This window comes from Drosophila mojavensis, unplaced genomic scaffold, assembly GCF_018153725.1.
Source record: "Drosophila mojavensis isolate 15081-1352.22 unplaced genomic scaffold, ASM1815372v1 contig_231, whole genome shotgun sequence".
Classification (NCBI taxonomy): domain Eukaryota; kingdom Metazoa; phylum Arthropoda; class Insecta; order Diptera; family Drosophilidae; genus Drosophila; species Drosophila mojavensis.
The window spans coordinates 10,003,442-10,030,717 of NW_025318772.1; the positions used below are offsets into that span (position 1 = coordinate 10,003,442).

General features: G+C 41.1%; 8 protein-coding genes across 21 annotated transcripts in view; 6 read left to right on the forward strand and 2 right to left on the reverse strand.

The window, feature by feature from the left end:
* Window positions 1-289: 289 nt before the first annotated feature.
* On the forward strand, window positions 290-1,509 carry LOC6575520 (transcription factor SPT20 homolog). The gene is made up of 2 exons (XM_002001493.4): window positions 290-313; window positions 377-1,509. The coding sequence occupies exons 1-2, from the start codon at window positions 290-292 to the stop codon at window positions 1,469-1,471; spliced, it is 1,119 nt and encodes a 372-aa protein (XP_002001529.1). The 3' UTR covers window positions 1,472-1,509.
* Window positions 1,510-3,386: 1,877 nt separating this feature from the next.
* LOC6575521 (transcription factor SPT20 homolog) lies at window positions 3,387-4,962 on the reverse strand. The gene is made up of 3 exons (XM_002001494.4): window positions 4,764-4,962; window positions 4,026-4,710; window positions 3,387-3,708 (listed from the first exon to the last, which is right to left on the reverse strand). Exons 1-3 carry the CDS (start codon window positions 4,776-4,778, stop codon window positions 3,503-3,505), a joined length of 906 nt encoding a protein of 301 aa, XP_002001530.3. The 5' UTR covers window positions 4,779-4,962; the 3' UTR covers window positions 3,387-3,502.
* Window positions 4,963-9,343: 4,381 nt separating this feature from the next.
* LOC6575522 lies at window positions 9,344-10,574 on the forward strand. The gene is made up of 2 exons (XM_002001495.3): window positions 9,344-9,659; window positions 9,727-10,574. Exons 1-2 carry the CDS (start codon window positions 9,561-9,563, stop codon window positions 10,516-10,518), a joined length of 891 nt encoding a protein of 296 aa, XP_002001531.2. The 5' UTR covers window positions 9,344-9,560; the 3' UTR covers window positions 10,519-10,574.
* A 1,843-nt stretch (window positions 10,575-12,417) lies between these two features.
* On the forward strand, window positions 12,418-15,106 carry LOC6575523 (odorant receptor 82a). The gene is given in 6 exon segments (XM_044008216.1): window positions 12,418-12,773; window positions 13,129-13,297; window positions 13,892-14,237; window positions 14,299-14,403; window positions 14,526-14,678; window positions 14,740-15,106. Coding segments are annotated over 6 exon segments (1,164 nt in total). The 5' UTR covers window positions 12,418-12,433; the 3' UTR covers window positions 14,791-15,106.
* LOC6575526 (ankyrin repeat and SOCS box protein 13) lies at window positions 14,581-27,033 on the reverse strand. 4 transcript variants are annotated; one of them, XR_006356934.1, is made up of 6 exons: window positions 21,210-24,473; window positions 20,501-20,746; window positions 20,239-20,443; window positions 19,799-20,123; window positions 14,725-14,769; window positions 14,581-14,672 (listed from the first exon to the last, which is right to left on the reverse strand). XR_006356934.1 is itself a non-coding variant. In XM_032728098.2 (5 exons), the coding sequence occupies exons 2-5, from the start codon at window positions 21,600-21,602 to the stop codon at window positions 19,852-19,854; spliced, it is 1,116 nt and encodes a 371-aa protein (XP_032583989.1). In that variant the 5' UTR covers window positions 21,603-24,058; window positions 24,121-24,501; the 3' UTR covers window positions 19,807-19,851. The 4 variants fall into 4 exon arrangements, 3 of the variants coding, with proteins under 3 accessions (XP_032583989.1, XP_015023543.1, XP_043864139.1); XM_032728098.2 differs by lacking the exons at window positions 14,581-14,672; window positions 14,725-14,769 and having other exon boundaries at window positions 19,807-20,123; window positions 21,210-24,058; window positions 24,121-24,501; XM_015168057.3 differs by lacking the exons at window positions 14,581-14,672; window positions 14,725-14,769; window positions 21,210-24,473 and adding an exon at window positions 26,944-27,033 and having other exon boundaries at window positions 19,807-20,123.
* Window positions 16,595-17,961, forward strand: LOC6575524 (omega-amidase NIT2). Its single transcript, XM_002001497.3, has 5 exons — window positions 16,595-16,701; window positions 16,759-17,099; window positions 17,155-17,335; window positions 17,438-17,671; window positions 17,726-17,961. Exons 1-5 carry the CDS (start codon window positions 16,689-16,691, stop codon window positions 17,842-17,844), a joined length of 888 nt encoding a protein of 295 aa, XP_002001533.2. The 5' UTR covers window positions 16,595-16,688; the 3' UTR covers window positions 17,845-17,961.
* LOC6575525 lies at window positions 18,297-19,762 on the forward strand. The gene is made up of 2 exons (XM_002001498.4): window positions 18,297-18,607; window positions 18,697-19,762. The coding sequence occupies exons 1-2, from the start codon at window positions 18,394-18,396 to the stop codon at window positions 19,653-19,655; spliced, it is 1,173 nt and encodes a 390-aa protein (XP_002001534.1). The 5' UTR covers window positions 18,297-18,393; the 3' UTR covers window positions 19,656-19,762.
* LOC6575527 (complexin) overlaps window positions 24,031-27,276 on the forward strand; it is a 32,484-nt gene continuing 29,238 nt past the window's right edge. For 8 of the 11 annotated variants that reach the window (XM_032728100.2, XM_032728101.2, XM_044008207.1 and 5 more), the window contains exon 1: window positions 24,580-24,753. The gene's annotated coding sequence lies outside the window, so the exon portion shown is untranslated. The other 3 variants (XM_044008209.1, XM_044008208.1, XM_044008210.1) reach the window with 3 other exon arrangements.

A 27,276-nucleotide genomic window follows, 5' to 3' on the forward strand; every position in this document is an offset into this window, starting at 1 on the left:
CATCGCTTGTTGAAATATTATGTGATTATACAAATTTAAATATCAAGTTGGATATCGTTATATAACAGTTGACTATGCGAGATGCAGCTCTAATGCGCTCATCTGAATATTTCCGAATATGGTTCCGTGATTTGCCAACTATGTAGATGGAGCTGGAGCTGGACAATAGATTGAATAATTTTATGCCCAGCCGACGGTGAGGAAGAGCATCTTATAAAAACCTTTGCTGGTGATCTGTTGGGGCATCAGTTGAGCTCAAACTGTTCGAGCAGAAGTTCAGTTTACCAAAATGAAACGGTTCAGCTTTCTAGTGGTAAGTCGCATGCTTCTAGGAGTCAAATGCTATTTAAATCGGAATATCTGTATATATTTGCAGTGCTTGTCTTGCGTGGCGCTCGTCGTCGCTGCTCCACAGGGCTACAAATATCAGCAAAATACGCCGATTCTGCCAGTTGGCAATCTGCGTCCGCAGACGCCGCTTTCTACTAGTGGAATATACAGTGTGTCCGGCCAGCAGTCCCTCTCACAGCCCATCTCACCTGTGATTAATAATGTGATTCAGGCCCCGCAGCCGTTACCCCAGCCGCTGCCCCAGCAGCCGCAGCCTCAGCAGCCGCAGGTCTTCCAGCAGCCGCAGCAGCAACAATTTGTGCCCTCCATTCCTGTTCAGCCTCAGCAGCAGCAACAGCAGTTTGTGCAGAACTATCAACAGCAACAGGTCCTGAATCCGCCACAGCCACAGATTGTGTCTCAGCCCCAGCAGCAGTTCGTGCAGTCGCAGTACGTACAGCGCCCCTCGATCGTGACGAAAGACATCTACATTCACTCAGCTCCCGATGACACTGAGGAGCTGCAGTCGTCACCGCAATTGGATAACACGCCCATTCGTAAGAACTATCGCATTGTGTTCATCAAGGCACCCACACAGAATCTGAAGCACACGGCTGCAGTTTTAAAACGTGCCCAGGCCAGCAACGAGGAGAAGACCGTCATTTATGTACTGTCCAAGAAGCCCGATATCAATGAGATCCATCAGCATCTGCAGCTGGCCCAGACCGAGCCCAAGGTACACAAACCAGAGGTGTACTTCATCAAGTACAAGACCTCTGAGGAGGCCCAGCGCGCCCAACAAGAAATTCAAGCGCAATACGATGCTTTGGGCGGTGCCACACACATTTCCGATGAGGGCGTGGCTCCCATCACCAGCTTCTCGGGCACTGGCTCCCTCAACCTGGGCAACATTGTCCCCCAGTCTATCCAGCAGCAGCACCACCAACTTCATCATACGCAGACTCAGACAGTTGTCCAAAATGGTCAGGGAATCGTCCAGCAGCCGAACTCATTTTTGCCATCGATCGGTGGGGGTAATATTGGCATCCAGGGCGGTCTACAGACCTCTTCGGTGTCAACGGGAACAAGCTTTGGCGTCAACGTGCCATCCAAGCGCTACATCCCAGCCAAAACTAAATAAGCATCCCTAACGCATTTCATGTATTCAGCTTAAAGAATCGCCCGATTGTAGTTAATTCTAATTTATTGTCAATTCAATATTCACATCAAAACAAATATATATTTTAACCAGAAATACAAATTCAAGTCATGATTATATATTATACAGATATAGGTTTTGTCGTGCACAGAAAAAGACATCGAAATATATTACTATATAGATAAATAAAATTAACTGAGTTGATTTTTGCATATGCATGAAAGCATCATGCTGAAACGTTGAGGTCTTCAGCAATCAGTATAGCTGGACTCTGAAAGGTGTTCTGCATAGCTCCAACTTAACATTGTAATAACATTTACTTGTAACTAACATATCTTCTTCCAATCACTAAGTTAGAGTCCTAATTCTTATAAAATATTAACATACAGCCTTGTCTGTTAATTAATAATATAATTATAATACTTACTACCTATCTTACTATAAACAAGTAAGAAGGCTCCAGTCGAGACTGCTCGACTAGGAGATACCCTGAACCCTCGAAACTAATATTCTAATCATTCTGGACTTCTTTTATGCACACATACATACACATGCACTTATAAGCACGCGCTCTGCTAACTGCGCAGTAAGCAGCGGCTGCGCTTGGGCTGCACTGTAATGTGGGCAATATAATGAGAATTTATTTGTTGAATAATTTCTTTTGTAGACTTACGATCTTAATGAAACTTAGAGCGTAATCATATGGCTAAAATGTGTGTACATTCCAAAGCACAAGTCTCTAGTACTTGAAATACCTTTTTTACAAATTGGCGGCGAAGGGGGCGTGGTATCCAAAATCTGTAAATTACAAAATCTTTGTATCTATTAACTTTATATACAAAGCAAATTTGAAGTCTCCAGGTCTAAAAGTGTTCAAATTAAGCTGAAAAAACAATGTCGATATTTCGATTATTCTCGATAAAAAAGTTATCAGACGAGCTATCGAAAAAATAAAGCAAACTTGTACTGCCTATGGTATACACGAGTATGCATGCCAAATTTCAGCTCATTAGCTCTTATATCTTCTGAGATCCTTTTGCTCATACGGACGGACGGACAGACGGACAGGGCTATATCGACTCAGCTCGTCGTCCTGATCAAGAATATATATAATTTATGGGCTCTGCGATGATTCCTTCTGCCTGTTACATACTTTTCACAAAACCATTATACCCTGATTTCCCATATTCAATGGGTTCAGGGTATAATAAATTAAATAATTAAGATTGTTATAAGCTTAACTGCTAAATCAACATATTTTTCCAAGAGATTGATAGGGATATTTATTTATCATTTACTTTCGGGCCTTGAAAAGAGTAAAAGCAATAAAAGATTCTACCCTATGATTCGACTCATACGTACTTACATTATCTATATTTATATTACTTACTGCTTTAGCTTCAACAATTTCTGTTTTGGATAGACCTTCCACATTGCAAGAAAATGTGTTTCCTGGTTTAAGAAATTTTGTAATACCAATCAAAAGACGAAATGAATATCTTAATGAACTGAGCTACGATCATAATTTAATCATTTTAAATATAACATATATACTCCCTTATCATATAGGTAATAAATTTGGAATGTTCGCTCACATATATATATATATATATATCTTATGTGTTTTTATATGAGGATCGTCAAGAGTGAGTGACCACTTAGCGGCTGCATTCGTAATCAAGATATTGGTCAGTGGCTTCATTATGCATATGTAGATGGCAGTTATGCAAGACTAATCAAATGCTAATCGCTCCGACCGGTTTTCCCGACCGGCTAAACAAATGTGGCAATACAGAGGCATAAATGAGTTCGTCTTTTTTCTCTGAATTCAATTCGTGCTCGCCTTTGTCAAATTGGCTGTGTTAATGGGAAAAGTTGTGAAAGACACACTTAAAGGTCGGAGAAGAAGGGGTATGTTTATTTAGCTAGATATATATACACATACATACATGATAACAATTTCTTACTTAGTTAACTACAACAATAACGATTCTTTTCATTTCAGTCAATTTTCTATGTCCGCAAATGGGCGGGCAAATATTTGTTGGGTATGGTGCCTGTCAGACCCCCTATGGAGGTCATGGAACCAGTTCCAGCTGTTCCGACTCCAGCAACTGAGACACGTCCACTCTGATTGTCCAGGGATCCGATGACCGATGTTACCGGTGCCACACCCTCATCAGATACTTGCGTAGTGCCGCCCAGCTGATCATATTGAGCTGGAAAATCATAAAAACCATTTGAGAATCGATTGCGTAGTACGCTTTTATGTTTATGATAGACATTTTCATTAATCTCCTTGCTATCTAAAGTACATATGTATGTGTAAGAGACGTGCCCCAAAAGATGCACGCACACTCGTGCTGATCACACGAGTTGACCAATCTTCCGTTTTTAGCAGTGCACAAACGAGCATAAAACCCGTAATGAGTAAACCATACAGGTTGACCTCCAACTCTCACAAATCTTCAAACATTTCTGGGGGCTCAAAATGTGAACTGCAAGGTCTCGGCCTTATGCAAAGTTGTGGACTTACCTTGTATGGTGCGTTGCGCATGCGCCGCTTCCTCCTGCGTTTTGTACTTTATAAAGAAGACTTCTGGTTTGCTTATGGGTTTGGGCGCTGCCTCTTCAATGGCTGTTTGCAGCTCGAGAGGATCAGGTTTCTTTGTCAGCACATAGATGATGGTCTTTTCCTCCACAGGAGCCTGCTGAACACGCACAGCTGCCTTACTGACACTGGGTGTGGGTGCCTTGATGAACACAATGCGGTAATGCTTACGAGGTGGACCTACAGGCAGCACGGGCTGCGGATAACGCTCTTCGGGCTCCTCGGCGGGTGGCACATGCACATAGATATCCTTGGAGACGACTGGGCTGTAGGCCTGCTGTTGCGCCAGTTGATTGTAACCAAAGTTTGTGGCCTGTTGCTGGAAAATTTGGTGTTGCTGCTGAGGTTGCTGGAAGATCTGCTGCTGCTGCTGCTGCGGCTGTGGTTGCTGGAGAATCAGGGGCTGTTGGAAGACTTGCTGGCTCTGTGTCGGCTGTGTACTCAGTAGTTGCTGAACTTTGGGTGCCTCCAGCGCCTGCTGCAGGAGCCGTTGCTCATCCAGGCTTGCACCTTGCTGTTGCTGCTGCAGACCCGCTAAGCCGGGTATGCGTCCCGCCTGGTAATTGTATCCTTGCGGCTTGGCCAGCGACACGCCCAAGAGGCACATAACCTAGGTAAACACATGAGAAATCAAGCTTACGTGGACTGAGTCCAATATCTTACAATAAACGTGCGCATTTCGGCTCGAGTTCGTTCGACTGAAGGTTGGGTTTTGAAGAGCAGCACCGGGTCTCTCGGCTAACAGATACCAACTAAATGCTAATCAGTGGTCGGCTGTCACTTATAAAGCGGATACCCAAATCTATTGTGATGATGATCGAGCTGCTGCTGCTTGGCTTGATGAGCGACGAAGCAGAGTTCAAATGAAACTGAAACCATCAGAGACCACAACAAATTCCACTAAGAGCGGAGCCAACAGATCTCACAAGCGCCATTGAAGAAACTTACCTTTGTAATACCCTGTAGGCATTAAAAAATTTGGGGGTATTATACTGCTGAGCAACTGAAAGTGGCCGGGTTGAAATCTAACAGCGTTTGTCTATGTTTGCATTAAAATTGCTCGAAACATGTTTAATATAAACTATGTTAAAGAGATACCAGAAAAGCTCAATTCGTCTGTCGGATATCCAAGATGACATACAATTGAAAGCTGACATACAACGTAGTACCGCTTTGCGTTACGCGGATAATATAGAAGGCTTAAAGACTTTTTACAGGCCACCTAAGAGTCTATCAGTCGCCTCTATCACTCATACCAGTTTTCTTTTGAGTAACCTTGAGACACAGTCTTTAGTACTTACTCTCTCCACAATACTAGACAATACTCTCACACAGGCAATTGGCTGCGTCATCTGCCAGACAATATATTTTGGGGCTTATGCATACACGCATACAATCCGACTCGCCGGAAGTCATATATGAATTAGCATATTCATTGTTTAGGGCCCCATACACAATTCAATTTCGCTGACCAACGTTGGGGGATTTGTTTTTGAGAGCTGCCCGCATTATCGCATCAATAATTAAACATAACTTGCACAAATCGCGCGAGATTGTCATTAGTGACGCGCCAAATTGCACAGTTTTTGGCCAATTCATAAATCGCTTCGATGGCCATTGCCGATCGTCTGACCCAGTTGACCAGTTCAATTTGCGGATCGTGGCGTTTAATTGGGCTGTGCGCTCGCGTTACATAACGTCCAGTAGACTAGACGTTACATGTCCATGTGTTTTTGGGTTTTCAAATTATTATCATTATTTATATAATTTTGGAATTATTTGCGGGGATCAATATAACAAATATGTAACTGAAGTAGACTCAAGTAATTTTGTTGCAATTCGCATTTCTGTAAAAATTAACTTGATATAGTATATCATTATTCTGATTTTCCTTGCACTGATATTAATTTGCGCAAATTTAATGCAGACTCATAATATTTTCGTTAAATAATAGTTTTTAGTAAAGTGCCATACTTACAATCAATGTCCATCATTGGGTCGAAAATATGATTGGCACATGCTTGCTTGCAAAGCATATATCTAGTATTGCCTTAATAATAGTTATTATAAATAAAATTATAATTTCTATATTTTGTTTTGCATTGTTTCAAAATCAATCAATGTCTATCAAATACTTGGAATATGTGGGTCATAATTTGGTTGGCGCAGATATTTACCTGAATGATGACGATGATGTTTTGATGTATAATCGGAGATTAATCAAACGCTGTGTTTCGTCATTTTTATACTCATTCACGAAAGTGAATCACTATATTGGTTTTGTGCAATGTCCGTCTTGCTGTCCGTCCGTCCGTCCGTCTGTCCGTTTGTCTGTATGAACGCAATCTATTTCGGCGCTATTGAAGCTAGAGACTTGAAATTTGGAACACATACTGTGTATATCTCCGATTTATAAAGTGCTAAAATTTTCCCGATCCGCCCAATAGGGGCGTGGCAAATCGGAAAATGCATTTTCCGATATGCCAGAAATCATATTAATTGAAGAGCTAGAAAGCTGTAATTTAAAATAAAGATCCGCATCGACCACCAAAGATCAAGAACTATGGGGAATACATCTACGCCCATTGGGGGCGTGCCAAATCGGATAAAACCGTATCTCCAATAGTTTTACAGCTAGAGCGCTGAAATTTTGCACGTCAGCTAATGTTATGATTCTATATAGTCAAATTATATGTCTACGCCCATTAGGGGCATGGCAAATCGGACCTGAAGATATAGTGATTTTTTAAATTCTGCTATATTTTGGACACCATTGATGCCAGAGACCTCAAATTTTGTATATATACTCGGGCTGATCACCCAAGAGCAAAAAGTTTTGTCGGATATATGTCCGCCCACAGGGGGCGTGGCAATCCGCAAAAGTTTATATCTCCTAAAGTATAATAGCTAGAAGCTTCAAATTTATATACTTAAGTTACCAGTTAATTTTTACGCCTCTTTAGGGGCGTGGCATATCGAAAAATACCCTGTAATTTTGACATTTTTTGAGGGTAAGCATTCAAACTTTGCAGTTAGGGTACCGTTATCTCGTTCTAAAAACTGACTGGGCAGTAGGGGCGTGGAAAATCGGGAAAAACTGCATTTTCTACAGTGTTAGAGCGAAACTTAACTACTAAATTGCTGATGGGATGTGAATGAGTATTCCGCAGTCGGTAACGCCCGACTGCAACGTTCTTACTTGTTTATAAATTGTATTTGTATGTGATATACAATTATAATATCGCTCGCATGCTCAGCGGAACAGTCGACGTATTTTTGTTCTTTTGTTTCAAAGCACTCGATGTTCCTTTGTGTACTTTGGTAGCTGTTGTTGCTGGGATTGTAACGGGGCTCAACGGCTCATTAGCGATTTATTGTTATATCACTGAAACAAAATTCAACAACAATTACTTTACGCCTGCCGTGTCATTTTTATATACATATATAATATATTATATTTAAATCTCTTTCTACGACCACAATTTTCACTTTTGCGACTATGGCGTGCATAGGAAATTAACATGGTCAAGGTTTTTGCGATAATACGCAGCAATTACCAATACTGCAACAAAATAGTAAAATAAAATAGTATATATAATTTATTAATTAATAAAAAATGAATTAAATCATTAAAATATTATGCATAACATCTATAATAAAATACATATACATCAGAGATTAGCAACAAAATTCGACGAAAACTTTATAAAAATGATGAGTTAATAAAAACGGTTTTTGTTTTCAAATCAACATCAAAAACCAAACAAAAACTTGCTTCTTAAGTCTTTTACAATTGCTTAGTGAATCGAGAAATTCAAAGCTCTACGTCTTTAAGTCAACTTTTGGTTTCGATACATAATAACGGTTGCTGACTAAGCTATTGCTCAAGCTAAAAGCTCTGCGCGCAGCTCTCATTTAATTTGTTGCTTTAAAATGAAACGTTGATAAAGGAACATATTATTTGTAAAAGATTTTCCATATAACTCACACCAATAAAAATACAAATTTGACCTAACGTTAGTAAATTTAGATTTCTAGCTGGATAGTCATATTGGATCTCATTTAATCTCCAAAATCATTTAATATGTATTTATTATAATTAATGTTTCGCGTTCTTAGTCTTTACCAATAATATACATTATAACCTTTTAATAATTTTTCAGACTTGGTTTACAACACCAAATATTTCTCAGATATTGCATGAAGAGGCATGCGATGTCTTATTGTGCAACGCCCTCAAGTTGTGGCTTAGCCCCGACCCAATCGCCGACACTCGACTGAGGAACTTAGTAATGAGAAGCGTTGAGGGAGCATTGCATTGCATGTTCATTAGCCTGGGTTAGCTATGGTTAGCCGGCTGGCGCGGCTGCGGAGTAAACGGATCATTACACTATCCGCAAATAGGTGGATGGGCGCCTCGGCCAACAATTGCTGCCGTCTTCATGTATTGACAAAGGGCTTTTGTCCAAATAATCAAAAGTAAATTAATCTTGGCCAGCTCGGACAGCTGGAGATATGTTCCACTGAATGGAACTATGTCTCTCTTTCTTTATCTCTCAGTCTTTCTCTCTCGCTCTCTCTTTGCATCTCACTCCATGATAAATGGGGCCCCTCACATGCAAAATTTTCAAAGCTCGACGGGTCATTAATTAAGCCTGAAAATACATGAGCATGAGCATGACCATGGTAAAGAGCATCAACAGAGGGACAGAGGAGAATAGAGGTTAGGGCTTCAAATTTGTAGTTCAAGCAATATTTTAGTCTCTGAGATGTACTAAAAATTGATTAGGTGTTTATGTAATTCCTGGTTTTAATAACATTTAATCGATGCGTGGCCCAAAGGGTCAACCGCATAATGGCAGCTCGGGTGCTGAAACTTGGACTGTGGCAAACAATTAAGAGCTCTGCAGCAAATGTGGCCAAAAAGCCGAAAGTTAAGAGTCGATGAGTAACAGGTGTACGATACTCGCCTAGGCAGATATTTTTCTTGTATGATCATTTTTTAGACTTCATTGAGGCTTACATGCATAAGTTGTGATAAGATGATAAGATGTGCTATCATCTGATGTGTACTTGAATTGCAAAAGTTTTGTTCAATAGCGCTCAGAGTCGAACTTGATACAAAACTAATATTCCTGTTTCGTAACTGATGAACGAGTATAAAAAGCTTGCAGGGGAATCACGCTAATTGGCTGTGTATCGTGGGCCAACTACAAGCAAGTCGCGGTATTTAATGAGAAATTTTTAAAAAGCGAAGGCGACGGCGAAGGCGATTTGACGGACAACTAAGACCCAAAAAAGTAGATGAAGACGAAGTCTAACAAAAACAATGAACATGCAACGTAAAAGGGGGAAGAAAAAACTAAAAAAAAAATTGAAAAATGTAAAAAAAAATAGCTGAACTTCACTTATTAAGCTGTCGAAAGCGAAGAGCGTATAGCGTATAAAAGTCAGCTGAAGATGGCAAGAGTCATACAGTTCACAGCGAATAGCCAAGTAAACCACCAACCAATCAACCACCAGACAGCTCAACCAAGTACAGAAATGCGTGGACTCATTGTAAGGAATAGACTCGAGCAGGAGTAACCCCAGACATCTTATATATACCCGCTTTATTCTTCTCTAGGTCTTGTGTCTCTCTGCCGTGGCGTTGGCCGCACCACAAGGCTACAACTATAATCCTGGCCCCTCAGCTGTGGCAGGCCTGAGTAGCATCAGTGGCAGTGGCGCCAGCTTCTTCCAGGCAGCTCAGCAGCAGCAGGTCCATTTTCAACAGCCCCAGCAGCAGACGTTCTTCCAGCAACAGTCCGGAGTAAATCAGCAGTATCATGCAGAGCAACATCAACAGCAGCAGCAGCAGCCGATTGTGTCCAAGCGCTTCTTCATTCACTCGGCGCCCGAGGATATTGAAGAGGAGTATAAGGAGCGTCACATTACAGTGGGCGTGCCCAAGCGCAACTATAATGTGGTCTTCATCAAGTCTCCACAGCGCTCCAACAAGAAGACCTCCATCAAGATCAGCCCCGCCGTCAACGAGGACAAGACTGTCATCTATGTGCTGAGCAAGAAGACCGACAGCTCCGACATCCACGCCGAGGTCGTCGAGCAGCCTAGCTCCACCAGCAAGCCGGAGGTCTTCTTCATCAAGTACAAGACCAACGAGGAGGCGGCACATGCCCAGCAACAGATCCAGGCCCAATATGATTCCCTTGGTGGAACTAGCCAACTGACCGATGAGGGTGTCGCCCCCGTCACCTCTGTCATCGGCGCCCTCGGTGGACAAACTGGTGGTGATGCCGGCGCCACAGCTGTTGGCAGCACGGGCATTGGTGCCTCTGCCGGTCAGGTCATCTCCCATCAGGCTGTCACCAGTGGACATGGCCACACAAGCAATGCATATCTGCCGCCCAGTTTCTAAGTAGTTGAGCTCAACCCTTACTTGTATCCCCTCAAACTGGTTGTTAATAAATTTGAATTGTTGTTAAAAAAAAACTTTTGCTCTATCTATTAGCGTTGATCATTGAAATCTTTATTTAGATTTTTTACCTTGTCATTACGCTTCTCTTGATGTTACTTAATTGTGTGACCAGCTTTAAAAGATATCCTCTTGTCTCTCAATGCTGTCTATTCTGTATTTGCTCTCAGATAGTTTACAAAAGTCAACATCATCACCTGGTTTCATAATCACTCATAGGATTACTAATTTTTTTACAAGTTTCATAATTATTGCTTATTCTGTACCTGCCTTAAGCATCGGGGTTTTCACCTCCTCAGAGCTTATTAGAATTTTTGCTAAGATGAAACAACTTTTACTTTCTTATATTCAAATGGGCTTAATTATAAACCTAATCAGTTTTCTTAAGTATTTTTATAATTATAATTAATAATTTTTCAGCGTGAGCAAAATAATTACGTCTTTAAGCTGTTTTAGGACAGGGATGAAGCCAAGCAAAGTCTTCATTCATGAAGACCATATTTTCGGTGAATGTCAGCAATAACTCGACTGCTCAACTGGGAGATACCCTGAATCCTCTAAGCTGATATTCTACTTATTCTGCACTTCTTTTATGCACACACGCATCCACACGCACGGATAGTCACGTGCTCTGCTGACTGTGTAGGCAGTATTATGAGAATTTATTTGTCGAATAATTTCTTTTGTAGACATACAATCCTAATGAAACTTTCAGAGCGTAATCATATGTGTGTAAATTCCAAAGCACAAGTTTCTAGTACTTGAAATGCGTTTTTTACAAATTGGGGCGAAAGAGGCGTGGTATCCAAAATCTATAAATTACAAAATCTTCGTATCGATCAACTGTATATACACAGTAAATCTGAAGTCTCTAGGTCCAAAAGTGTTCAAATTAGGCTGAAAAAAACAAAATCAATTTTTCGATTATTCTCGATAAAAAGGTTATCGGATAAGTTATCGAAAACATATGATAAACTTGTACTGCGTATGGTACTCACGAGTATGCATGCCAAATTTTTAGATTATGCGTATAACATGGATTTGCTTGCATTTGCCAAAGCACAAGTCTCTAGTATTTGAAATACGCCTTTTACAAACATGTGGTTGAGGGGTGGATATAGGAGTGGGGGGTAAATTTTAACAAAACCCGAAATTGTATAAATTGCATACATTATAACATTAAAATTTTGGAGACTTTAGCTTTAAAGTTGTAGGAGATATAATTTTATAACTGATTTTCGATAAGGTTTTTTATCGATAAAAATATCGAGAGTAGCTATCAATTTTTAAAGCAAAACTCGATATCCGCGTGGTAGACACGGACATTTTACAAAAAAATTGAGGTCGCTCTTATATCTTCTGAAATTGACGCGTTCAAACATACTGACAGACGGAGGGACGCACAGACAGACAGACGGACAGGGCTAAATCAACTCAGCTTGTCGCCCTGATCAATAATATATATACTTTGTGGGGTCTGCCACGACTCCTTCTGCCTGTTACATACATTTCAACAAAACCATTATACCCCGATTTCCCATTGAAAATGGGTTCAGGGTATAAATAGTAAAGTTGCTGCGCACAATACGATTGCGAACTTTCTTTTTAAAGCTAGGAGGTGAGCGTGGAATGTGGAAAGGTGACTATGGGACTCCCACACCAATTAGTGTCAGCAATGATAATTTATGATGTCAACATGTCAACGAATGTCCTCACAATCACAGTTATTAGAGAGGATAATGTCAAATGTACAATTAACTACACAGGCCGCCAATTAAAATTGATTCTTGTCTCTATATATAGACTAGTTGCCTTCAGCTCTTTAAACAGAGCACAGAAAGCTTCGAGAGGTCAATTAATGGCTCGTCTGTTCCAGCTGCAGGAGAACTGTCTACGCCTGATGGGCCACAACATGGAGAGTTCTGGTGAGAGGAGTCCGCCCCTTGGCCTTCGGCACATTGTATCGCTAGTATTCGTACTGTCCGCCGAGTATCCTATGCTGTCGTATATCGTTTATAATCGGGATGACATGGAGCTGATTACGGCCTGTCTGAGCGTCGCATTCACCAACTTGGTGACTGTCACCAAGATATGGACGTTCCTCGCTTACAAGCAAAGCTTCATTCAAATGATGCAGAGTTTTAGGCAGCTTGATTCAAAATGTAAATCAAATTAATTACAATATGTGCCAAAGTACGGTAAGGCAGCAATCTTATTTATTAGGTTTATTGGGTGCTACTTACTTATATATTTTGCTGCTTCTGGTAAATTAAAATGAATACAGAAATTGATTTCTAGGGCTATCCCAAACTAATATATAATTTAATTAAATTATATACAGATATGCTAACTTGTTTTATACATGTGGACAATTTTTTTTAATAATATTGCAATCTATTCAATTACTAAAAAAAAATTACTCTCAAATCCGTAAATAATAATGATGAAATTGTTTACCTAACCGTTAACATAGGCATGACTTTGTTGGAGAGTGTAACTTTTTCTGATACTAATTAAACTTCAAACTCGGCACAGCTCAACATGGAACAGTAGGTTATGGGTATGTGGAGCACGGTAACAAATTGGCCACGTTGCTGGGCCGTGCGTATAGCCTGTCCTGCGGCTTCACTGGACTCTACTTCATGCTTGGACCCATCATCAAGATTGTCACCAACAACTGGCGGGGAGTCCCTTATGAGAGGGAGCTGCCCATGCCCATGAAGTAAGAACACTTATTTCCCTGACTGAGCTTATTTTTCTTCGTTTTAGCTGGGGTAATCCGTCTCCGTTTGGCTAAGCTGATATTCGCTTCTGAGATGGGAGCGATATGGGAGCCCTGAAACCTTTGTCCTTTACAGCTGCTTTGCATAGAAAGTAAAGATAAAAGGAAAGGAAGGTCTGCTTAGTCCCTTTTATTTTTTCACAATTTCGAAATGACATTCTTAAGAAATGTATGCACAAGGGTACTGACATTTTATGCTTTGCTTGCGAAGTAAAGAAGGGTATATTAGTCCACTTTTCTGTGCGACTTTTGAACCTGTATACAAATCAATTTTAATTTTTTATTATTTAAGAAAATTTTTAGTTTAAATAAGACAACAAAAAGTTTTTTCATTTTTGTTTTTAATTTAGTATTAGGCTTTATGTGATCCAGTAACCTTCCTTTTATGAACTTTGAACATTTTTTTTTTTTTTTTTTTACATTTTCACTTTTTTCCCTTCAGCAATCTGTTTTCATTTGTGGTAACTTCCCAGCTACTAGAATAGGACTCTGGTAAACTCCATATTAATTTCGTTTTGTTGTTCCTATTATCAGATTCCCTTTCAATGATGTCGAGAGTCCGGGCTACGAGTTTGGCTTTATCTACATACTGTTCGTAACTATCTTTGTGGTGCTGTATGCCTCGGCTGTGGATGGGCTGTTCATATCGTTTGCGATCAATTTGCGCGCCCATTTTCAAGCGCTGCAACAGGACATTACCTTATTGGCCTTTGGGCAGGAGGAGCAGCTGGTAGATAAGCAAATGGCCGATGTAGTCGACTACCATGTGCAGCTACTTAGCCTGTCCAGGCAACTGCGCCACATCTACACGCCCATCGTGTTTGGACAGTTCTTTATCACCTCGCTGGAGGTGGGCGTCATAATTTACCAGATCGTGACGGTGACTATATACACTATAATAAATATTACACATCTAGCTGAAGCGATGATTACTTTTGCAGCACTTTGATTCCATCATGGCCCTCCTTGTGTACTTTTCTTTCTTCTGCTCCATAATGCTGCAGCTCTTCATATACTGTTATGGTGGGGAGGTTATCAAAGTGGAGGTACCTGCATTCGTATTTCTATCAACATACAATGTCTGCATCTGAGTCTAAATCTTCACATGTGTCTCTGAGCATTTTTGTATATAGTTTATATTTGTATGAAGTCTTGTATATGTTCATAGGGCCTACGAGTTGGAGTGGCTATCCAGACATCCAATTGGCATTCGGCTTCACACACACAAAGACGTTTCTTGATTTTTATCATGCATCGCTCTCAACGGGAGGTGCTCATCAAGGCGGGATTCTACGAGGCTTCCTTGGCCAACTTTCTGGGGGTAAGTAATAGATTGAATTGGTGTCAATGTGCATCTGATAACTTACTTTGATTTGATACAGATTCTTCGGGCTGCCATGTCGTTTATAACGCTGATTCAGTCGATAGAGTAAAATACGCAAAGCAAAAATAAACTCAAATAAATAAGTAATTTAAATATACATATTGTATTTGTTAAAAGCTGGAGGCTATATAAAAATTTGAATACGCTTTTGTGGGATCTGAAATATATTCCATAATAAATAAACGTTAAACGTAGAAAATAATTGACAAATGCTCGTGCCTACACTTCATAAATACTTTTGGGTGCAGGGTGTATGTGCATTGTCTCTGTGTAACAAGGCTTCTATTGATTATAAATACTTGACGGGGACATTGAAATACAATAAAAACAAGTAAGAAAACTCTAGTCGAGAGTGCTCGACTAGATACTACCCTGAACCCAACAAATAAAAATGCCCATTTAGTATGGCTAAAATTTCAATTTCGATGTATTTAAAAATATAAATTAAATAGAAAACTCATTTATGAAAATATAAAAATATTTTGAAACAATTAAAAAAATTAACATTAGTTGCACCGATCGGCACTCGAACCGCGACCAAAACTAAACGAAACTAACAGCTGATGTGTTTCAAAGAATGTTCTAGAAGAAGTTTGAATGTATGTATGCACACGCATACAATGCTGTTGTAGCTGCTGCACGTGCGTTTGTTAATTGGACAAATATTTGATGATTTTTAATTAATTTTTGACTCAACGGAATTTAATGAAACTTTCAGCATATGATCTACATATTATATTGAATATTTGAGAAATTTAAAAAAATGAAAAGTCATTCACAATTAGCTATAGTGGCATCTGACTTGAACTTGAATGTTTTTACTCGATAAAAACATAACGGGATGATTTATCGAATTTTAAAAGCAAACTCGACGTCCGCGCTGTATATACGGTCATTTGAAAAAAAAATATTAAAATCTCTAGCTCTTATATCTTCGGAAATCGACGCGTTCAAACATACGGACAGACGGACGGACAGACAGACGGACAGGGCCAAATCGACTCAGCTCGTCACCCTGATCAAGAATATATATACTTTGTGGGGTCTGCCACGCCTCCTTTTGCCTGTTACATACATTTCAACAAAACCATTATACCCTGATTTCCCATTGAAAATGGGTTCAGGGTATAAAAATATAAATCGAATCTCGATTGATAACACAAGTAATCAAGTAAGAAAGCTCCAGTCGAGACTGCTCGACTAGGATATACCCTGAACCCACGCACGTATAATCACGTGCTCTTCTGACTGCGCAATATGCGCTTGGGCTACGCTGCAGTGTGGGCAATATTATGAGAATTTATTTGTTGAATAATTTCTTTTGTAGACGTAAAATCTTAATGGACTTTCAGAGCGTAATCGTATGGTGAAAATGTGTGTACATTCCAAAGCTCAAGTCTCTAGTACTTGAAATGCGTTTTTTACAACTTGGGGGGCGAAGGGGGCGTGGTATCCAAAATCTGTAAATTACAAAATCTTCGTATCGATAAACTGTATATACAAAGTTAATCTGAAGTGTCTAGATTTAAAAATGTTCAAATTAGGCTGAATAAACAAAATAAATTTTTCGATTATTCTCGATAAAAAAGTTATCGAGTATGCATGCCAAATTTCAGCTCTCTAGCTCTTAAACCTTCTGAGATCGACGCACTCATACGGACGGACGGACAGACGGACAGGGCTATATCGACTCAGCTCGTCAAGCTGATTAAGAATATATATACTTTATGGGGTCTGCGATGATTCCTTCTGTCCGTTACATACTTTTTCACAAAACCATTATACCCTGATTTCCCATTTTCAATGGGTTCAGGGTATGACAAGGCTGTTAGGTCCAGATAGGTGAATTGGAAAACCGAGCTATAAAATGGGAAAAACGTTTTGCACAAGTCGTCAATTGGCAACTGTTGTGCGATTAACTCGAAACGAGCGAGCGATACAAAATATATGATGAGTAACAGTAAGTAAAACGTATAAAGTCTCTGAAGTCGTAATTAAAATCTGTACCTGTAAATAGAACTCACACTGGGTTTGCTGCAGCTACCCGTAGGCAGGGACGTGGCGAATAATGTGCGCCGGGCGCTGGAAAGCATAACGCAGCTAAAAGCTGACAATCCACTGCTACAACTGGCCATATTACCGGAGAGCTTCAATGGCCCCTACAGCGTTGAAGAGTTCAGGCGGCATGCTGAACCGGTACCGGATGGCCCCACCTGTCAGGCGCTGTCCAAGCTGGCCAGCAAGTTGGGTATCTACATCATTGGCGGTAGCATAATTGAGCGGGATGCCCGCAATATGCTGTACAACACGTGCACTGTCTGGGCGCCCAATGGCCAGCTAATTGGCAGACATCGGAAGGTAAAAGCATTGCACATAATTAAGCAGATCTGCAGCCTCCCCCTGTTGCTTTCAGCTGCATCTCTTTAATATGAACATCGAAACGGAACAGCTCGGCGGTGTGCAGTTCGATGAGGGTGATGCCTTGATCGCAGGCAACGAGCTGACTGTGGTGCAAATCGGAGCGCAAAAAGTCGGCATCGGCATCTGCCACGACAAGCGGTTCGAGGAGCTGGCGCGTCTCTATCGCATTATGGGTAAGTGCTTCTGTTATGATAAGCCTTTAAAAAATATTATACTTATACTCTATATATATGTACATACATATATGTATATATGTAAATATGTAAATGCTATAGGATGCTCAATGATTGTCTATCCTTCGGCTTTCTGCATCTGCCAGGGCCCCATGCACTGGGAGCTTTTGCAGCGAGCCCGTGCGATGGATAATCAACTGTTTGTGGTCACCTGCGCTCCCGCCCGCAACAACATGTCCGGCTATGTGGCATACGGACACTCGATGATTGTAGATCCCTGGGCTAGAGTGCTGCGCGAGGCGGGCCAGGGACATGAACTGATTGTAGAAACAATTGGTAAGTGGTTTTCTATATGCGAAGAGTCCTACTAAGTGCCCCATTTCTCAATAGATTTCGACACAGTGGTTGAAGTGCGTCGCCAGATTCCCATCTACAAGCAGCGGCGCACTGATATATACGAGCAAGCCAGAGCGAATATTTACAAACTGGGAAGCGTCTTGAAAATGTGAGCAACTTTTAATGACGCACTAAATTTTTAGGTGAGACTAGTAGATTCCCTATACTCGCTGAAAATAAATTTTATACTTTACAATAATATACAATAATATATAATCACGAAACAATGACTTTCAATTGTGTCAGATATGTTAATGGGCAACCCATAATTAGAATGGAAATTGGATGATCTATAGTGATCACCAATAGATGTATGGTCCCTAAATTGCCCTAATTCTTGGGCTTGACTTAAGATCTGGTGCAATAACAAGTCCATAGCATAGTTTTAGTACAATAGATGGAGCATAATACCTTATTCAATTTTCCTTTTCGTAAGGGGTATAATTAAGTCATCCAAGCAGTGGGAGAGCAATAGAACTGCTGCTGATACCACTCGACATCAGCTCTTATCAGCGCTTGAGCTTGGGCAACGGCGGATGCCATCGACATAGCTGACTATACAGCTCGAGGCTTAGTGTATTCGAATACGCGTTGAGGGAACAACAGCGAGAAGAGCTGAAACTAAGCAAAACCCTTAGATCAAACGTAAGCAACAGTGAAAGATGTGGACTGCTCCACTGTGTGTTCTCCTCTGCGCCTACTTGGGCGCTGCGGAGGCACAGATTGCATACACAGGCCACCTCTCCGAGCTGCGCATCAAAGAACTAAGCCAGTTGGCTATGCGCATGGAGCACTCTATCAATGCCCAGAAATACGCCTGCGACAGCTACTACGACCACGTCTGCAGTCGCAATCGTCCTCTCTTCTCGGTTATGGGTGGGTACAAATATATTGGATACCTAATTATATATTAAGCCTATCATAAGTTTAGCTGGTTTGCCATTGAACTATTAAATCTCCTACAGGTCACATGCCGCCAAGCAACGATCTCATTCAGTTGCTGACTAAGCTTCAGAACGATCCGGAGCAGTTTGAAGCAAAGCAGAAACTAATCGACTTCTTCATATCGTGCAACACCCTGAAGTCCTTGCAGGACTGCTATCGCGAGACATTTGAGTTCTTCAAACCGCTCTTTGGCTACATCATTACCAAAGACCTGATCGAAGGCAGCTCGCATGAGTTGCGTGACTTTCGGGATATAATCCAACGCTTTGTGGACCGCAGTAAATCAGTTTTTGGAATCGACTCCCATCCATTAAGGAACCGATTACAAACCTATAAGGAGAAATTTGCCACGCCCAGTATATATTTCTATGCCGGAGACCTGAACCGAGAGTACGCCGGTTTGCGCATCTATCGCGAGAGCTACGAGCACAATTTGCGGAATCTCGAAATGCATCGGAAGCGTAACTCTACTTTCGAGCTGGGTGTGCAGCGGACGATGCTCGACTGGAGCTTGTATCTGTACCAGAGTCGGTACAAGCCCATGTCATACTTCTATCCTACGTTTACCGTGCATTTGTACATGACCATGTTTAACATTAGCGAGCGGCAACGGGACTCAACGCACTTCCGGGAGGAGGCGGAATGCCTCAAGCTGCCCCAGTACGTAAACGTGCTAAGCGAGGCTCGCATGTTAGCTGTCATTTATTTAAAGAGCTTTAGGCACACTTGGCAAGAGTATAGCGATTGGATACAGTCCTCGACAAAGCATCGCGCGATCTACGACCAAGAAAACGAGATACTTCGACACTACCAGTTGAGTAACAAGCGAATCTTCTTCACTCTCTTCGCCCAGAACTTTTGTGAGTTTGGCAAGGAGTTGGCTGAGCACGTTTTTTACCTGGGTCTCAAGGAAAACGCGGACTTCTTTAATACTTACTCTTGTGGCTATCAGACGGAAATCACAAGAAATTGTGTTTAAAATAATATCTAAAGCCTAATGTTTTTTATAATCCAAGTATAATTCATTAACATTACACATGTATACACTTTGTAATATTGATATGTATATAATTGTTGAAAAGTGAAGTATGAAGTGTTCTTCGAATTAATGATGTAACATACCTATCTGCAAGTAGTTAGCTAGGGTATGCCATGTGCTGAGCTGAGGACATTCATTAGCACGTTCTTCGACAGATTTCATCCTGGTAGCCGGCCGGTTGCACTAAATCCTTTTGGCCGGATTGTGGTGGTGTGTTAGCCAAAGCTTGCGCAGCCTTTGCTTGCTCCTGGCGAAACTCCTGCACCTTGTCGAAATAATCCGTTGCCTGCTGCCGGCGATAAAGTTTGGCCAAATCGCAGCAGCTTTTGCCTAGGCTATCGCGAGCCCCGAGCTCGGCTCCATGTGTTATCAAAAGCTTGATAAGCTCCAGTCCAGCATCCATGACCACTGCGGGGTGTAAATGAAAGGCGGTTAAGGCTAAAGCTGTTTGACTTTGAAGTGACCAAGTACCATATACATAATATATGGTGTGTACAAAAGAAGAGCCATTTCTAAGAGTTACCTGCCCGCATTAGAAGTGTCCAGCCGCAAGCATCTCTTGCCTCCAGGTTGGCGCCAGACTCCAGCGCAAACTTCACCATTTCAAACTGATTGGCATCAACGGCGCAGTGCGCGGGTGTCATTCCATTGCAGTCAATCGATTCTAGCTGCGCTTTTTTGTTCAGCAAAATACGGGCCGACGGCAGATGACCATGATAGAATGCCAGCTGCAATGACCAGGCGAGTGATTAGTGGAAGCGACCCAAGTGATCCTTTCCACTCACATGCAGCGGGCTGCGCTTGTTGTGGGGATTGCCCAGATGCACGCTGCAGCCAGCCGAGAGGAGGACATCAATTACGCACATCTCGCCCTGAATAATGGCATTTGCTAACGGGAGATATCCGTTCGGACCGGGATAGTCCACCAGGCTAGGGCGTCGGCGCAGCATGCGCTTGACCAAAAATTGCTGCGACTTGCGAATAGCTCGATACAAACAGTTTGTGGATGGTAGCGCTGCTTCCGTGGTTGCCTAGATTATTACAAAGCATTATATCACTTAATACCTGTAATTAATGTAGTGACTACAGGGTATAAATAGCCTACACTTAAATGTATTTATGCGCATTGCATGCACATGCATGCATGTGGCCATATGTACATTTCGGCATGTATGATTCAGATTTCAATATCATTTGACAATTTGTAGGAGTTGTGGTCAAAAGTGATACACATATATCTATAAGTATGTATGAATTAGCGTATGCGTATACAAATAGATAATGCCTTTCTATGTTCTATGATTCTCAAGGCCCTAAGTGTTGAGCTGATTACCGTATGCAAACATACTCGAGCTTTATTTAATCTTTACACCACAATTTCCTCAAACGACTTTTGAGATTTCTTTAAAAGTTTTATAAGGAAAAAAAATTTGAAAAGAGGCTCGACTACACTAAAATATTTTAAATATATAAAAAGAGCAATCAGCGCTTTACAATGATGTCCGGTGAAATGGCCAGAGTTTCGTATTGACTGCCATCCGGAGCGGGTCGTAGAGCTCGGATGCGTATTCGATAGCCGAAATTCTCTTCCAGATGGTGGATGGTCTGGGGACTCGCGCTCGCCCATAGCACCTGCTGCCAGCCGTGTCGCCTGTGGAACTTTTCGATGCTGAACACAGAAACGGATTCCGGGCTCGGTGTCCAGTCGATGCAGACGCTGCTCACCGTCTGCTTCGAGATGCGTGCCTCGAAACCGAGCCAAGCGGCCACCAACAGGAATGGGGGTTCGATGGGAAGTGATGGTATCGAATTCGATAGGATTGCAATTTTATTGCTCGTGTTTTCTGGCTGGCACGAATCCTTATTGTTGTTTATATTTTCGGACATGCTGCAAGCCGTATATGCACACAATTCGCCAATATGCCGACTGAGCCGGCTTAGCTTTGATTCTTATTCCCAATTCTATTTCCCCGGTAAAGTCAATAGAAACGGAACAATAGTAACAGAAACAGAAGCAGAAACACACACATCAACAACAAAAATCAAGGAAATTGGCTTTGTCGATTTAACTTTGCCCGCAATTCAGCTCGCTTGCCCTTCTCTTATACGCTTTCCAATGAGTCCATTAACCATTTGCTTCACGTTGTAGCGCAATAATTTTCTTCATGCATAATATCCAGCATGGAAACACGAATCAATCCGTTTGTATTAAAACCAGTTTTCGTTGAAAAATTTTCTGTGTTTCAGTTTACGCCCCGAAATAAGGAGTGTTAGAGCATTAAATTTGAGATACCCGAGCAATATGAATTTTCTCTTTATTTCGGTTGTTAAATCAATAAATTGTTGCAACATTGCTGGTGGCTGTTAGCTGTTGATTGCTTGTCCTGCCGCCCGTTTCGCTGTCCATTGCAGCAGGACTCAAATGTATATCCGTGTAGGCTGTAACCAGGGGAGTACTGCGAAACACAGGCAAAGAATAGAGACAGCAAGAGAGAAAGAGAGAGAGAGAGAGAGAGAGAGGGAGAGAGAGAGGGAGAGAGAGAGATTGGCGCATGTAGCAGTCAGTCCAGATGTACATAGTTTTTTGATCTACCAAAACTGAAACTGAAACTGAAACTTTTCTCAGTACTATATCAATGTCTGAGTGTGTATAGGTACGAGTGTATGTGTGTGTGGCAGCTTACTTACTTAACGACCCTTTGACACACTCTGCAAATGGGGATAGGGCTCAGGGGATAGGGGATAGGGGCTACGAGTGGGGCTGGGGCAGCTATCGTTTATCTGTCGCGCGCATTGTGCCAACTCATCGACCACTACAAAATTACAGACTCAAAAGGCAGCATACAAAGGGAGGCAGAGATATCGTACTCATAGCTGGGATGACGAAGCAAACACAAAAGCTATCGCACACAGCCTGCCACACACATACACCTAGCCTGCTTGCAACACTCGCCCACACGCGCACACATACAGCAAGGCATGCAAAAAAAATTATCATTTGTCAAAATCACAACATGAAACCGTTTTAAATTAAGCCACTCCGCCGTGTACATCCGACCACGCCTCTGCTGCCTCATGCCCCGCCGCTCTCTACCCACCTAAAAAATGACATTTTGTCTGCGGCTGAAGTGAAGTTTAGTTGTCATCTTTGGCTGCGGCTGCGGCAGCTCTTGAATTCACATTGATTGACGACGACCGCCAAGTGTATGCCGCCCCAGGGAAATGAGGGGCTGGATAGGGGGGGAGGGGTGGCGGTTAGGGGTCGGGCAGTTTGTATTAAATATCATGGCTTTCAGCTTGCAGATACCAGTGAGGGGTAAATTAACTTTATCATTTGGCTTGGTATTGTAAAAGAAATCAATTTCGAACGCTAAGTGCGATTGCTCCATTGCATTTTCAATGGCATCGCGTTTCAAAGCAAAATCATTTTCCAGCTACAAGACAATATAAAATGGAATATGAAATAAATATTTGTAGGAGAGATAGAATATGCGCAGTGAAATTGAATACTAATCCGAATGAGTTTCTTATTTTAAAATTTTACACAATATATTTAAGATAAATATATACTTTAGAATTACCTCTGATTTGTATTTTGTTTAAAGATGAAAATCAGAATAAATTTAAGTTTAAAAATACATATATAAATATCATATCTTAAATCTTCATATATTAAGGATCTGAGTCAATGATAATTATAAAATGATAATGATATTTATTTGTCCTATATATATATATATATAGGAAATATCCTGCATAAGCAATAGCAGTCTTTCTCTCATCAGTCTTAAAATTCTCCAACAAAACCGAAAACCATAGGCACGCTCCAAATGTGGCCAATTTAGGTGGCATAGGCAACACGGGAGGGGCGGCTAAAGGCAATGTCAAGAACAATCATAACAAAACCAATAGACGTTAACGGAAGAGAGAGAGAGAGAGAGAGGGGGGAAACAGATAGTGAGAGGGAGAGAGGGTGAAGAAGGAAGCGCTAAAGACAGTTGGCATAAAACGTAATGGGTTTGATTTTAATCTAAATAATGGGCTCTGCGCCGCGTGCTGACGTACACGGCTTAATTAAATAATTTATATAAATTACCTATACGCCTCTTACCCGCTCGCAGCACACATACACACACATACATTAGTTACAAATGTAGGCGCAAAGCGCGCGCACATTCTCTGCGTATGGGTCTGTCTATGTGTGTGTGAGTCAAGAGCTGCTACCTCGCCTGTAAAAAATTCAGTAACTTTTTCGTTTATTTTTTGGGGGGTAAGCAAGACAGCCTGGCTTTAGTCTGTTTTATCAGCGCTTCGTGTACGCTCGACAGCTTCCGGTGCGTGTGCTAAAAATTTACAAGCGGAACATTTATATAAAAAAGCAGACGATAAACAAGAAAACACTCACACTCCCACATGCACACACACAGATGTCGCCGGTTACCATTTCCGCGTATTTGTAATCAGCCAACAATTTGCCTGTACAAGCACCTGGCAAATACATTTAAGAGTTAAAATATATATAATTGTCGCATTGCTGCACTATCAGCCTTTTTTCAGCTAGCCAATTTAAAGCAAGCTTTTTTCGGCCAAGAGCTTTCGTTTGGGGTCAACTGTCAAAACTGAAAGTCAGCCCGCCAGTCAGCCAGTCAACCCACTAGTTGGCGACTGAATTGAGAGCCACTCGATGGCTGCTCTCGTTCTGGCAGCCGTGTAACTGCTAGAAAGCACAGTTTCTCTCTCACACGCTCTCTCTCTCTCTCTCTCTCACTCAGTCGCTTGCATATTCAAGCTCACGCTAGTTGTCCGCTCTTTGCATGTTGGAATTGTAAACTGTGTGCAGTGAATAACAGTTATTTGGTATTTTCGTTGTAGTTGGGCTCGAAAAAAATGGTTTTTGTGTATGCCAGTGGCGAAAAAGATTTGTTGTTGTCACGCCGCGAACAGAGCTAAGTGCGAAAGAAGATAGTAATTTAAAAAAAAAAAAATTGTTGTTGTTGTTGTGGCATAGTGTGTTTAACGGTGCCTTCAACGGTTGTAGGTAAGCGAATCCCGCTGCGGCCCATTAATAATACAAGTGCACAAATTTTTCTACATTTTATATCAACGAATAAAATAAAATGAAAAGCCCGCTCTGAAAACAAAGTAAGCGCCATCCGCGTTGCCCGCTCATTACCCAGGGGAAAACGCAATTCGCCTAGGGCCAGAACGTGACATTCATCTCAAGCAGAACTAGCACAGGTAGCCAGAGGTGAGGAGCTGCTCAACGGTAATAAGCAATTTGTGGCTACAAAAAGAAAGAGGAGAATAAATAGAAGCAAAAGAAAATATAATTGATTGCTATATAAAGCAGAGACAAAGAAACTATAATTGATAAAGTGCAAGACAATAAAGTTGGAGAGCATTTGTTGGATTTATATCAGACTAATTAGAATTCATGCGACAGACAGGCAGACACTTCACCCTAAAGGCAATTGATGCACTGACCACTGAGCAGCAGACGTGGCAAAGAACTTTGCAATTTCCTACATTCAAGCTGTGCGTTTCCGCTGAACCACAAAGTTAGCTTTGTATGTGTATGTGTTTTTGTGTGTGTAAGTATGAGGGTGTTTAAGCTAATGGCAAGTGACAGGGAGAACAAAGGCGTCAGGCATAACTCTTTCGCAGCTGTGTGTGCCATATGCTGTGCTTATCAGTGCCATTTGGGTACATCACTTCTATTACGTTTTTTTTTTCTTTCTTTGCGGGCAGGCTATCTCATCAACAACAAATCAATAACGCATAATTTGCCCATATGTAATGCTTAGCGTAAAACTCAACATTCCCTGACGGGCTTCTCTCATTTGCGTGGCGCAGGCGCCGGCCTCAAATAAGTAGGCAACATTTTTTATTTCAAAGTCAAAAAGTCAAAAGAGAACGAGAACGAGACCGAGAAGGAGAAAGAGAGAGAAAAAAAGAGAATGCCCGCGAGTGTAAGCAGTTCGTACAACAAATTATATAATACAAATAAAAGTAGATGAAAGGCGACGGCAAATAAATATATTATTAGTTAAAAAGCTAAAAGCTATTATGTACGCACACAAACGCTCAATAGCATAAATGTACATACATGTGCGAAGCGCTTCGTTGAGCCTACTCGAAGAGCGTATTGAAGTAATCAGCCCAAGCTCCCGTTATGTGTTAGAGCAGCACAGCTAGTGGGGACTCACTCAAAACATTAGGTGGGGAAATTACTAAAAGCTTTGGCAAAAATGTTTGCTACCAGTGGAATCGTGTAAGTGAGCGCTTTTGCTTGTCGGTTTTTGTTGTAAATGTAGGCGCCGTTTCGGCTGCGACGTCGACGCTGGCGGCGCAGCTGCCTACAGCTGGCTGTCTGGCTGCCTCTGTTCTGCTTTGCTCTGCTCGCTGCGCGCCGTAAAGGCCCGAGTTTTCCATGTAGGCGACTCAGCCGTGCGACACAGAAGAGTGCGAACATAGCATGAAGTAAGAAGCGCCCGTATTAAATACGAAAGTAAAGTGCACACAAAAGTATTGAATAAAAAGAAGAGAAAAATAAAGTAGCATATATATATATATATATATATATATATATATATATATATATATATATATATATATATATATATATATATATTTACATAGACATATGTATATGTGTCTGCCTGTGCGTGTACATCAACACTCGCTTAACAGATATATAATAATACAATACTCAGATATACAAGGAAAACCCGCAAACACAACTTTTACAAATCGATTAAGAATAAAGAAATTAATTCAATTATATACAATTATATTGCTTATATAGCTGCTTGCTGATCGGCGAGGCGATGGCTTTTTTATGTAATCAGCAGGCCAAAAGTGTCGAAGTTCTTAAAAATTTGATTAAAACAGAGTTGTCTACAACGATTGTTACGTAAAAATGTTGTCTGTATATGTGTTTGTATTTGTATGTGTCTGCTTATATGCCGCACACACGCCTGGCTCAGTCTCGTAATGGGCCCTTACGTGCACGCTCACATAAAAGAAACCCTAATAAAGAAATATCGATAAAAACAACAAAACACGAACACACATATGAACAAAACAAATAACTGTATACGACATCGCCGAATATTAAATTCACTTCCTGACATCATTTCCGCACTTACATGTACATCATATGTAGAGTTCACATATGATATGATTCTTTCTATGCTAATTCGTTTTTGTATCTATGTATATTACTTACACAACTTCAGAACAGGAACTCATAACTTTCACTTTTCATATATATACAAGGCAAAAACTTCATGGCGAAAATGACTTGGCTGTACTCAGCAATTCGATGCACACACAGTCAGAAATTTCGTAACACAGCTAAGTTACCCCTTGCAAAACAATATACTCTTGAATAACAGTAAAGAGACACACACAAAAGGCTGCCTCTGTGTGTATAAGTCTATGTGTATGTGTTTGCGTGCTTCTGTTTAAATTAGCTGCAATGTCAATAGGTTCTGCGTTCAATAGACCTGACCCCCAAAGCAAACTCATTAAAATTGTTTCGCGATCTCTTTTTATCTAC

Bases quoted from the DNA above. Each gene is read 5' to 3' on its own strand.
- LOC6575520 (XM_002001493.4), top strand. From the start codon at position 290: ATGAAACGGTTCAGCTTTCTAGTG. The intron at 314-376 runs GTAAGTCGCATG...ATATATTTGCAG, and splicing joins AACGGTTCAGCTTTCTAGTG to TGCTTGTCTTGCGTGGCGCT.
- LOC6575521 (XM_002001494.4), bottom strand. The intron at 3,709-4,025 runs GTAAGTCCACAA...ATGATTTTCCAG, and splicing joins TGCGCAACGCACCATACAAG to CTCAATATGATCAGCTGGGC.
- LOC6575522 (XM_002001495.3), top strand. From the start codon at position 9,561: ATGGCAAGAGTCATACAGTTCACAGCGAATAGCCAAGTAAACCACCAA. The intron at 9,660-9,726 runs GTAAGGAATAGA...ATTCTTCTCTAG, and splicing joins CAGAAATGCGTGGACTCATT to GTCTTGTGTCTCTCTGCCGT.
- LOC6575524 (XM_002001497.3), top strand. The intron at 17,100-17,154 runs GTAAAAGCATTG...TGTTGCTTTCAG, and splicing joins TAATTGGCAGACATCGGAAG to CTGCATCTCTTTAATATGAA. The intron at 17,336-17,437 runs GTAAGTGCTTCT...TAAATGCTATAG, and splicing joins GCGTCTCTATCGCATTATGG to GATGCTCAATGATTGTCTAT.
- LOC6575525 (XM_002001498.4), top strand. From the start codon at position 18,394: ATGTGGACTGCTCCACTGTGTGTTCTCCTCTGCGCCTACTTGGGCGCT. The intron at 18,608-18,696 runs GTGGGTACAAAT...AATCTCCTACAG, and splicing joins TCCTCTCTTCTCGGTTATGG to GTCACATGCCGCCAAGCAAC.
- LOC6575526 (XM_032728098.2), bottom strand. From the start codon at position 21,602: ATGTCCGAAAATATAAACAACAATAAGGATTCGTGCCAGCCAGAAAAC. The intron at 20,747-21,209 runs GTAAAGCGCTGA...GTAATAATCTAG, and splicing joins CCATTTCACCGGACATCATT to GCAACCACGGAAGCAGCGCT. The intron at 20,124-20,238 runs GTAACTCTTAGA...TACACCCCGCAG, and splicing joins GACACTTCTAATGCGGGCAG to TGGTCATGGATGCTGGACTG.